The sequence below is a fragment of the Pistacia vera genome, unplaced genomic scaffold (assembly GCF_008641045.1).
Source record: "Pistacia vera cultivar Batoury unplaced genomic scaffold, PisVer_v2 Contig374, whole genome shotgun sequence".
NCBI lineage: Eukaryota > Viridiplantae > Streptophyta > Magnoliopsida > Sapindales > Anacardiaceae > Pistacia > Pistacia vera.
The window spans coordinates 1,265,079-1,278,321 of NW_022196195.1; the positions used below are offsets into that span (position 1 = coordinate 1,265,079).

General features: G+C 33.8%; 1 protein-coding gene across 1 annotated transcript; it reads right to left on the reverse strand.

The window, feature by feature from the left end:
• Positions 1 to 2,399: 2,399 nt before the first annotated feature.
• Positions 2,400 to 9,241, reverse strand: LOC116140607. Its single transcript, XM_031426218.1, has 2 exons — positions 9,076 to 9,241; positions 2,400 to 2,806 (listed from the first exon to the last, which is right to left on the reverse strand). The coding sequence occupies exons 1-2, from the start codon at positions 9,239 to 9,241 to the stop codon at positions 2,400 to 2,402; spliced, it is 573 nt and encodes a 190-aa protein (XP_031282078.1).
• Between the last annotated feature and the right edge of the window lie 4,002 nt (positions 9,242 to 13,243).

Consider the following 13,243-nt stretch of genomic DNA (forward strand, 5'->3'; position numbering starts at 1 on the left):
CAGAACTTGGAAGCTTGTACCAAAGCCTAAGGATCAGAAACTTGTACAATGCAAGTGGCTGTTCAAACTAAAGAAAGGTATCACTGATAAGGATCCCCTCAGGTATAAGGCTAGACTTGTAGCCAAGGGTTTTACACAAAGAGAGGGAATAGACTTCAATGAAGTCTTTTCCCCAGTATTTAAGTACAAAACCATAAGGCTTATGCTGTCCATAGTAACTTACCAGGATCTAGAGCTTGAACAATTAGATGTCACAACTGCATTTCTACATGGAGATCTTGAGGAAGAGATCTACATGAGCCAACCCTTAGGTTTCATAGATAAAAGGGCCCCCAACCATGTCTGCCTACTGTTGAAATCCTTATATGGTTTAAAGCAATCCCCTAGGCAATGGTATAAGAGGTTTGACAACTTTATAGTAAGTATAGGATTCACTACGAGTAAGTATGACAGTAGTTTCTACTTTGCTGTTTTAGATGAAATACCTATGTACTTACTACTATATGTAGATGATATGTTACTAATAAGCAAATCAAAGCCTCTGATCTGTGAGTTAAAGAATAAACTGGATGCAGAATTTGAAATGAAAGACCTAGGGGATGCTAGGAAGATTTTAGGCATGCAAATTGATAGAAACAAAAGTAAATGCAAACTAAAAATTCACCAGTGTTCATATATGAATAAGTTAGTAGAAAAATTTGGAATGTCAGGGTCCAAAACTGTCTCAATACCTTTAACAAACCACTTCACATTAAGCAAGGCTCAATGCCTTAATACTGATGCTGAGTTGATTAGAATGGAGACCATACCCTATGCTAATGTGATTAGATCCTTGATGTATGCTTTGATTAGCACTAGGCCTGACTTAGCATTTGTGATATCATTGCTGAGTAGATTCATGTCCAATCCTGGTATGGAACATTGGACAGCCCTGAAGTGGGTACTCCAATATGTTAGTGGATCTTTAAATGTGGGATTGGAATACTGTAAAAGATATGCCTCACTTGAGCTGGATGGTTTTGTAGACTCTGATTTTGCAGGTGACAGGGACACTAGGAAGTCAACCACTGCATATTACTTGACCTTGAGGGCAACTGCATTAGCTGGAAGTCCCAATTACAGCCTATAGTTGCACTGTCAACAACCGAAGCTGAATATGTGGCTGTAGCTGATGTATTTAAAGAGGCAATGTGGCTCAAAGGGATCCTGAGTGAAGCAAACCTGTCTGAACTGAGGCCAACCATTTTTTCAAACAGTCAAAGTGCAATACATCTTAGTAAGAATCCAGTGTACCATGAGCGAACCAAACACATAGATGTTTGCTATCACTTTGTGAGAGATCTGATCATTAGGGAGGAGATAGCACTCAATAAGGTTCCTACTGAGCACAATCCAGTAGACATGGGTATGAAGATTGTTACAATTACTAAGTTCAAGCATTGCTTGAACCTACTGTCCATTCAGTAAGCAACAGTAACAAGAGAACTATGAAAGACTCACTAAAGGCAAGCTGCACTAGCATAGGGGCTGTTTTTCAACCCATCAAGGTGGAGATTGTTGGATGATGGCTTGAAACGCTGTCGTATTTGCACTTAAATGGAATGACGTCGTTTTGATTCAAACTGAAGAAACAATCCTGAGCGTTGATGAAAAGAATATCTAACGGCTGGAATTTAACCCTAATGTCAACCATATAAAAGCAGAGTTATTAGGCAGTTTACGCATTCATCCATTTTTGCAAATCTCTCTCTTCTTAGTTAAACACCATTTGAGTCTTTAGTGTTTTCTATTTGGGTTGAGTGAATCTTGTAACTTGTTGATTGAGTGACTGGGTTAGGTCATTCTGGGTGTATTGTATACGCTGTATATAGGGATTCGAAGGGTGTAATCTCCAGGGTGAGTTACGGGTTGAAGAAGGGGTTTTGAGGGATTTATGTTGCTGTGTGTAATCTGTAATCTTGACAGTGATTTAGTGCAGCGAGCTCATGTGATTCCCGAGTTCAACGTGGACGTAGCTTGCTCAAATATAGAGCAAGTGAACCACGGTAAATCTGGTTGTTCTTGTGTGTGTTTATTGTGATTCTTGTTCTTGATCTGTTGTTATTTGGTTGATTCTTTCTATGAGTGGTTATAACAAGATCATAATTGAGATTAAGAAGGATATCAAAGATATGGCAAATGATACTTTTGAATAAGAATAAGAACTCTTTTGTTGTCAATTGGCACTTGAACAGATGTGATATTTTGTTGTTGCCTTCCTTATCTAGAAATGTAGCTATGAAGATTTACTCATGACGATGTCCAACAGCATAATGAAATATGCTGTAGAAATCATGGTCAAGTTTTAGTGTTAAACCAGGATATTCATTAATAAGTTCTCTTTTTTGCGGCTTCAAATATTAGTAATNTACCATCCGTTTATGGCCCTGCTGCGCTGCTACTAGAACAGGTAACATCTGGTTAGCTCCATGGATATATGGCAACTCATCGTTCTTCTCAAACATTTCCTTAGCTAATCCCACATTGTCGGAAGCAACAACAAGAGAAAAAGCAGTGTTGCCATCACTATTTTTAATAGCTAAATCTTTTCTCTTCATATATTTTATTAGCTCTTCAGCAAATGTAAAGGATTGTTTCGCAATTGCAACAGGAAGAGCAGTCTCCTCTTTCATTGATATCCTAGCAATCAAATATTTCGAATTTTCAATTGGGTCTTCCTTAAAAATATCCCGAAAAGTTGTGTTCCAGTCATTCCTCCGTGTAAGTATGTGCAATTCTTCCAAGTCTTCTTTTATCATTAGATTATCTGTAAAGGTGAAATAAAGACAGGTTTACATATAAGCAACTAATTCATACAAATGCTTTATTGTCAAAATGCATCATACAATTTGAAAAAAAGTATAAGAAAAATAAAATATTATGTTGATAATTAAAATCAAGATAATAAAGTAAATATGCAATTAAAATATCAGTAGAAATAGTGCATGCTTACCAAGCAAAGAAACTCTATTCATTACATTTAGAAATAATCTGTTTTCATCAATTTCTTCAAAGGGTTTTTGGATTCTGTAAAGGAACTCCACCATCTCGTTGTTGCCCCCACCGAACTGCTGCGTGAATTGGTAACAACTCCATATTTCCATTTCCACGTATATTTGCTAACTCTTTATTCTTCTCAAACATTGCATGGCAATTTCCACCCTTCCCTTTGATGCAGCAACATATAAAGCCGTGTTGCCATCACGATTTTTAATAGTTAATTGATTTTTCGTCATATAATTTATTAGCTCCTTGACAAACAAAATTGAGTTTGCCTCAGTTGCTACATGGAGAAGGGTATTCCCGTTTAGTCTTCTTTTCGTAGCACTGAAATAGTTTGAATATTTCAATGGATCTTCCTTAAATACTTCCCTATAAGCTTTGTTCCAATCATTGACCAATGCAGCTCTGAACAATATATTACAGTCTTCATATTTCCTTGAATAATCTTGTCAAGGACAAACAAGAACAAGTTTTACAGCAAGAAAAAAATTTAATGCCTTCAAACTGGTTTCGAGGTAAATTGATAAGAGTAAATAATATTTATACAAAGTCAATAAGTTTCTACTTAATTAAATTGGTATTCTCTATATATGCAGATTATTTCAATAAACCCATTGCTAACATTTGAAATAGGAGTTGAGAGAAACTAGAAATAAAATTTATAAATTAAATTAATTTTAAACCTATCAATTAAATTTAATGCTAACTTTAAACCTTTTAATATTTAACTAGACTTTTTTATTTATGATTCATCCCATCCTTTTTTTTTCATGTAACTCGTTTTCTTGTGCAAGGTAAATCCTCACTTCATTAGTAGACATTTTGTTGTAAACCTTTTCGCAAGTGTACGAAATCGTGCAAGTAATAAAGCTCGAGTGTGCAAGTAATAAAGCTCGAGTAAACGAGTGTCGAATCCCAAAAAAACTACTTACTAAGTACCAAACTAGTATATCTTATTGCTGTTTGATGAAACATAATTTTAAGAAAAGCTTTAATGACAATGTAACAAACTAAAAACTAAATAAATGTAGAATTTGTTAAAGCTTTGATGTAAATGACAACGTAACAAACTAAAAACTAAATAAATGCAGAATTTGTTAAAGCTTTGATGTAAAGATCAATATGACTAAACCTAGAGCATAGATTTTACACCAATTTAATCCTATGCATTGACAATTATTGCTAACCTAATTGAGCACATTCTAAAGGCCAAATATCCTAATATTCCACTAACTCTCTCTCGAGCAATTAGCAAATTAACCTTAAAGCAATAACCCAAGATATCTCTAAATTGGATTTAGGTGCTAAAAGATCGTTAAGTTCTATGGAATCTACCGGAGCCTCACAGATTGCGGTAATCTATCTCTAGCATTCGCTCAATCTATGGTTTTATTACCTAAGACAAATCAAGTTTCATCTCTCGATCTCAACCCAACCCATGATATCATTCAACTCTCGGGCCCTTGAGACTTAAAAGCATTACACACGATAATGTTAGAGTCATGAAAGTGACTCTATTTTGGTGATAAAAATACCCCATTTGTGATTAAATTGAGGTATATTGAGACAATTAAAGAATTTATGAATTTATTCATGAAAATCACTTCCTAATATTTTTCTTATGAATTTAACATGTTTGGAATGATTTTGGAAAGTATATGAGTTGATATTAGGTAAGGTAGTCAATAAATTTCCTGAACTCTTATCTCCATCAAATGACTAATTTGTTGCCAAAGCCTTTGATATTCAAGTGCTTCTGGGAGCAACTTTTCGTGACGGCCATGGTAGACCTTATCGTTATCTGAACCTGCAAGTTTGGTGACCAACATAATTTAATTAGTTTACAAACAAATTGAGGCTTCACTGTAGACATTTCATCGATATCTAAACAGAAATACAAAGATATAATATTCTTAAACTATAACCAGGAATCAAGAAACTCTCCAGCCATGAACCAACTTACGAGCCAGTATTTTAGATCTTCTAAGCCTCATAGCACTCTATTGATGGTGTATTTTTCTGTATATTCGTGTTCTTGAGCTTAGGGACCAAAATAATATATTCTAAACCAAGCTTCCATCAAGCTTTTAATGGCTGCCATAATCCCAACGTTTGAAAACTGAAGCGTTTGAAAACTGAACAAGAACGTGGACCATCAACTTTAAAACTGATGAAAATCACGTTATTTACGTTACTCATGTAACGTAAGTTTTACATTCTCCCACTTGACCACATTTTTAACCATTATTCATTAAGAAACAATACACGAATCATGCGACAAGTCCTCAAAATAAAGAGTATTATCTTCCATGTATTACAATGCATTTGAGTTCTCAAGTTTACTTATATATGACACCTTACTAATGAATAAACCTATGTTTTTCTTGGTCCTACAGATGAATTTTCAATGAAATTAAGGTGCACATGAATAGAAAACATCACAGTAAATAAGAGTTTTATTCAAACATTATATATACAACTACATATTGGAATGAAGTCCATTTCTTCTACATGATCTTTGAATTTCAATGGTGGCACCTTGGTCAAAGGATCAGCGATCATCAATTCAGTACTTATGTGCGAATGACCACTTTCTTTTTTTAATACGTTCTCTTATGGCTAAGTACTTAATGTCAATGTGTTTACTTCGACTTCCACTTTTATTGTTCTTAGCATAAAGACAGCACTGAATTATCGCAGTATATTCTCAATGGTTTAGAATGGAATCCATAATTTTAAGTCAGCTATGAAACTCTTTAACCATACACCATGTGAAGTACCTCAAACAGAACGAACTCAGCTTCCATATGGAAGTAGCAGTCAAGGACTGCTTTACACTTCTCCAAGATACAGTTCCACCTGCCATTATGAAAAAACTCCTATGTTGATTTGCGTGAATCAACACAGCCACAACGGTCTGAATCTGATAACCGATACTTCCAGATTGTACGTCCGTCTATACATAAGCATGTAGTTTTTGGTTCTTGAAGGTACCTCATCACTTCTTTAGCACTCTCCAATGGTCTAAACGTTACTTTGATATCGTCCCAACACTTCCAACATAAATGCAATGTCAGGCCTTGTACTACCTGAGCATACATCAGGCTTCCGACAGCAGAAGCATATGGAATGTTCTTCATTTGTTCCCTTCAAAATCGGTCTTTGGGCATTGGTTCAAATTGAACTTATCGCCCTTCACAATAGGAGCCACACTTGGTGAACAATCTTTCATTTGAAATCTCTCTAAAACCTTATTGATATAGGTTTCTTGAGTACAGACCCAAAATACCTCGAATCTGTCTCTATGGATCTTAATGCCAATGACATAAGATGCATCACCATATCCTTCATATCAAATTCTTAGAGAGGAATTGTTTTACCTCATGCAGCAAACCCTTATCATTGGTTGCAAGCAAAATATCATCTACATATAAATAAGAAAGCATATCTTACTCCCCACTAACTTCTGGTATATACATTGATCCAGGGGTTTTCACAAAACCGATGAAGTATTACCCCATGGAATTTAAAATACATTGGCGGGATCTGTTTTAGACCGTATATAGATTTCTTGAGCTTACAAACCAAGTGCTCACCATCAAAGAGGAAAATCCTTCAGGTTGTTCATATAAACCTTCTCCTCTAGGTCTCCATTGAGAATGCCGTTTTCACATCTATTTGTTGCAACTCTAAGTCAAAATGGGCTACTAATGCCAAATCCACAAAGAATCTTTTTAGATATAGAGAGAAAGTCTCGTGTAATCGATTTCTTCTTTCTGAGTGAATCCCTTAGTAACGAGTCTTGCCTTGTATCCTCAATTTTGCCCAATAAGTCCTCTTTGTCTTAAAGACCATTTACATCCATTGACTTTTACACCATTAGGCACTTAACAAGATCCCAGACTCGTTACTCTTATAGAATTCATCTCTTCCTTCATGGCATTGTACCATAATTCTGATTCTTGCAACATGGCTTGTGAAAAGAACTCGGATCATTTTCGGCTCCAATGTTATAGTCCAGATTCTTGCAGATACATAACATAATCACTAGAATTGCTGATCTCCCTTGGTCTAGTAGATCTTCTTAATGTTGACCATCCATATTCACCGAGAAGTATGTTGATTCAACTTGTTGTTCAAAAGTTCTTGGCAATCTTGAACTATCTGATCTACTGGAATGTTGTCAGCATCTTGTGGAACTTCAATGATTGGTGTTCAACACCAGTTTGTACTTGAGGGGTGCTTAAACAATGACCATTTATCACTTGAGGTGGAAGGTTGAGATTCTGAATGATCATTCTCAAAACTATGTTCCTGTTTGATCGCTCCCACTGATCAAGTCATTTTCAAAAACTTTGCATTCTTGCATTACACAATCCTAGTGCTGTGAGATGGACAATAAAACCGTAACCTTTAACCTTTTAGCATATCCAATGAAATACCCAGTAATGTCCTGGGTCCGCTCTTCTCTTTGGATTATAAATTCAACATCAGACGGGCATCCCAAACGCGCATATATCGCAAACTCGGTTTTCCAACCTTTCCATAATTCAATGGTGTTTTAGGAACAGCCTTGGTTGGAACTCGGTTCAATATTACTGTCATCTTAAGTTGCTTCAGCCCACAAGGATTAGGAAGATTGAGCTGCTAAGCTACTCCGCACCAGGTCCAACAATGTTCGGTTTCTTCTTTCTGCTACACCATCTGGTCTGGTGAACCAGGCATGGTATATGGGCAACAATCCCTGATTCTTGAAGAAACTTTGCAAATGGTCAGGTGCTTGTCCATCCTCTGTGTATCTACCATAAATATTCTCCACCTCCTATCATCTTACGATCTTAATTTGCTTACCACTGGTTTCTCTACTTCAGCCTTAAAGATTTAAGGATCTAATGCTTCGTACTTGTTATGAAGCATGAGAGATAAATATATCGGAGTAATCATCTATAAAGAGAAAGTATTTCTGCACCATGTGGTCCATGTCTGGACTACACATATCAGTATGTATGATCCTAATCTGTCCGAACTTCTATTGGCACCTTCTTTGACGTTGGTCTGCTTCCCTTTATGCAGTCCACAAGTCTTAAATCAGTAAAAATCCAGAGTATTAGTACTCCTTCATTTACTAATCTTTTAATTCTATCTATGGAGATATGTCCTAATCCGGTGCCATAATTTAGAGGAGTCCTCATTAAATAACACATCTTTTAGTGCCAATGTGAACATGCATTGAATCATAAGTGGCATTGTTTTGTAAATTAATGCAGTACAAGACCATCAGACAAGTACCATTCCCAACACAATCAGATTTATAAAATAAGTTGAAAGATGAATCTGAAAATTAAAGGAATATCCAAAGGTACAAGCCTTGAAACTGAAATCAAGTTTCTAGAAAAACTTGGAACATAAAAGGTCTGTTTCTAACAATAAACAAAGCACTACTTAAATTAATAGCAAGTTCCTACAGACTTCCACATGCGCCGAGCCATCTTGTTCCGATAAGGCTTTACTCACTTCCCACTGCGTTCCTAGTTTTGCAAACCCTGCAAGGATTTGAAATGTGGATTGTTGAATCCAGAATCAATCCACCAGTGTTAATATTGACATTTAACTATTAGATTCATAACCCAAACAATGAGTTGGATTACCTTTGTCCGCAAGTCATTTCTGAATTGGCGATGCCTTCTTCATGTGTCCCTTCTTTTACAGAAAAACACGTGGAAATCTTTCTTGATACCACTTTGGGGGGGCATTTTACTTTCCCTTTCTTATTAGGGATATTTTCCCTTTCCATGCGTTGCAAGCATTGCACTTTCTCCATGTTCCATCATCAGTCTCCCTTCCTCTTGAACACATGGTCATAATTTCATTAATTGACCATTATCCTTATGTGTGTGTAGTGAGATTTTGAAGGGTCCATATGATGCGGAAGGGTGGTTCAAGATGTAGTGCACCGAAGGAATCTGACATTTCAACCTCAAGATCTTCAATTGAGCACAATCTCCCTCTTTTGCATGATGTGCTCGCGCACACCTTCACATCGGTGAGCCTTAGGGATGAGAGCTTCATTATCAGGGTGCTTGCTAGTGGCCTTGTCTGAAGTGACAATTGAGCTCAATGCTTTTAGCACAGTCTTTGACCTTTTCATGCTGGAAACAGAACCAGGCATACTAGCAGAGATTCTAGTCTTAATGAACATCACGCTGAGGACGATTAGATCGCTCCCATTGTTCTAAAGCGTGATGTCTGCTGCAGTACTATATCAGTGAGTGTTGGTGGTGTCGTCTTCCTAATAGCATAGTCTATGTCCATCCACCCCAAATTAAGAAGAACTCTCTCCTTCTAGACCTCTATAGTTATCTCCCTTAAGTTAGGGATATCAAATGAATATCAGAGAAATTGCAGGTTGTACGACTGCATAAATATAGAGTACATGCTTATGTTAAACTGAGGCCTAAACAAATATCATACTTTACCAATGTAAATCATACTTAAAAAATTGAATCTAAGACATAAAAATTGCCTGGGCTAAATTCTAATTCCAAGCGATTCATTTATTCCTTATGATTAAACTTATGATAAAAACTATCAAATTATTTACTAAATTCATAATTCCTGTGGGTAATTAGAAGAACTTGATATTTTATCCTAATTAATAATATAAATATAATAAAAATTCATGTGGGAAAAAATTTATATATATAGTATAATTATTCAACTAAATGTCTATATATGTGTATCCTAATTAATCATAATATTAATTTTATTTAATTAAAAGGCTGTGGCTATTCTCTATAATTAAAACTATGATGGATCACTAGACATAAATCTCTAAAGACTAGCTTAATTACGAATTACATAATCAAATACTAATATGTTCTATTATGCACAAAATATTCTCATAAGCATAAAAATATTGCATAATGAAACTATAATAGTTTATGTATACATTAATATTATGCCTTTACCATATATACTCAGTCAAAAACTGCAAGTAGAAAGATATATCAATTCATGAAGATAAATATGAGCATAATTAATTTAGGATTCTGCACAATTTAACTTATCCAAAAAATGCATATAATTAAACCAAAATTAATAAAATAGGCATAATTAAAAAGAGCAGAATTAGAAATAGTATAATTTTATTTTACCAATCAGATGATAAGAACGTTAAGTTTGCCTTGTTAGCTCTGTAGCAAACCTCTTTACACGAGATCCGGTTCAGTCCCAAAACGCCAGATCTTAATTTTTTTTTTTTAATTGAAAGTAAACGACATGTCGTTTTCAAAACTGAAGAAAATTACATGTCATCATAGTCGTTCTTCACTTTGATCGGATTTAAACCATACCCGTACCCGAAAACGACCCAATAGCCAAACCCGGGTGAATCCACTATTAAACTCACAAATAATTGTTTAAAGCCCAGACAGATAGGAAATCCAATTTCCTAAATGATTTATAACATTTATTTTCATTAAAAAACACTAAAAAGACAAACTTGATTTTTATAAAAAAAATTCAAATGGACCATGAACAGAGAGCTTACAAAAAAAAACTTTTGCAAACATCAAGCAGAGGGATTATGTGGCTCTGATACAACTGTAAGACATTTCATCTGTAATCTAAACAGAAATACAAATAATATATATCTTAACTATAAACCAGGAATCAAGAATTACCTCTAGCATTGAACCAAACTTCCGAGCAGTATTTTGGATCTTTTAAGCTCTCAGACATTATTTGAGGTGTATTTTTCGGTGATTCTTCGTGTTCTTGAGCTTGGGACCAAAATAATTATTCATAACCAAGCTTCCATCAAGCTTTTAATAGGCTTAATGGCTGATAAATCCAAAAGTTTAAAAACTGAAGCGTTTTGAAAACTGACAAAGAACGTGGACATCAACTTTAAAATGATGAAAATCACGAGTATTGACATTACTCATGTAAACGTAAGTTTTACATTCAATATCTTTAATGGAGAAAGACATATCTTGCAAAGATTAGAAAGAATGAAAGTGAAAAAAGGGCAAATTATTAAGTGATTCATTATGTATAAAATGATTTTAAAAAAATTAAGAATGTAAAATAAGAAAGTGGCAACAGTTGATGTTGAAGAATCATTTAACTGAATAAAAATAATAATATGTCAAATTGGCATGAAACTATAGAATGTAAAAACCAAGAATTGAGAATATGACTAATCAAGACATGCTTTAAGGTTTAAGAGTAGAGAGACTAACCTTTGTTTCCCGCTGCTTTTGATTGGCAAATTTAGGTGTTCGAGCAAGGTACAAATGCTGTCTCCCCATTGGATTCCTCAGACAGTTGGCTAATTTGTGTTCTGTACAGATAATTCAGCCATAACTGGTTACACAACAATCAAATTGATAACTTAGCAGATATCAACCCTAAAATAAATTCAATTCAAAGAGTCACATAATTAAATCGATACAATATAATTAAATAGATTAAATAATAAAATTAATTAGTCGTTCTTTTTTGTTTATACTGAAATGAAAAAAAATGTAAGGGCTTATGATAGGATTAAAAAAAAAAATTTGAAGGTTTCATAACTCCATCCCTAGTTTATAAACTACGTAGCAAAAGTCAGTTAAAATTAATTTGTCCCAATATAAGGAATGTGCATGCTTACCATAAAACCACTTCTTATTAGATGTTAACCAATTTGATGTGATCCTTGTCATTTAAGTAATGTCCGGTTCCAAAATAAAGGAACTCTACCATCTCTTTATGGCCCACTTGGCTGCTCGGTGAATCCGTAAAACATCCGAATATCATGTATATGACACCATCATTCTTCTCAAACATCCATTGACAATTTCCATCCTTCCGTTTCCAAGCAAGTAAAAAAGCAGTATCCCATCATCATTTCTAATAGTCAAATCTTCTATCAGCATATACTTTATTAGTTCTTTGACAAACTCAATGCAGTGTGTCTTAGTCGCAAGGTGGAGAGCGGTGTTCCCCATCAGCAGTAAATTTTTGAATTTTTTAATGGATCTCCCTTAAATATCTCTCTATAAGCTATGTTCCAATCATTGTACTTTGCAGCATATGCCAATTCTCTGTGAATTTCCATAATCCAAGGATCACCTGTAAAAGAGAATAAGAAAAGGTTTTATATAAAAAAAAAAAAATTCAATTCATTCAAATTGATTTGATGTAAATTACAGAGTAATAATATTTATAAAAAGAGTAATTAATTATGCACTTTATTCAGTAAACCCGTTGTAAACATTTGAAATTTTCATTTTAACTTTAGATAATTTTGTTAATACCAAATATAACCTTTTATAGAAAAAGGAGTTGAGAGAAGTAGAAATAAAATTATAAAAATGATTTTCAATTAGCTTTTTTAAAATGAAGAACTCAGCCTCTGCCTCTCTACTATTACATATATATATTTTAATTTGGCCTTCTTATGCTTGATTTATATAATATAAATTCATCAAAATTTTATGTGTAACTTTATAAAATATTAGTATTTTATTAAAAATATCCTATAAAATTTTGATTTAACAGGTAGAAAAAAATTAATTAGTTTTTATATATAAAAATATTTTTAGACTTTGATACTAATAATATGTATGTATGAACATCCTGAAATTTTAACATTTGCGTTAGAGAATGACTATAGTGCTGAAAGATAATATGAAGAACAATCTAAAAAGAATAAAAGTAATTTTTTTTTTCATTACTCTTCATAAAAGAGAATGAGAAGTCACAATTCTCTATAAACAAATTAGTTGCCTAGCCCTTGAGCTGGCACATAAGTTATTAGTACCAGTCATTGTGATCAAATTAAATTAATAAAACTATCAATTAAATTTAATGCAACTTTAAACTTTAATTTCTACACAAACTTATTATATTAAATTAAGAATAAGTTAGTTTAAAAGTTTAATTACATATATTGTAAATATTATTGTTTCACATTGTCAACTATGATCTCCTATTTTAATGCCCAGTAATAAAAGGAGATGATACTTATACTCAAAAGAATCATCTTTAAAAAATATAAATAAAAAAAAAAAATCCAAGAGAACATAGCTCTTTTGTAAAGGTGAAATGCCACATTCTCAACTATTTCTTCAGATGACCCATTTTTTGATGCAATTGCTGTATCCTTTATTTCATTAGTCAAACTTTTTTGTAATGAATTATTGATATATATATA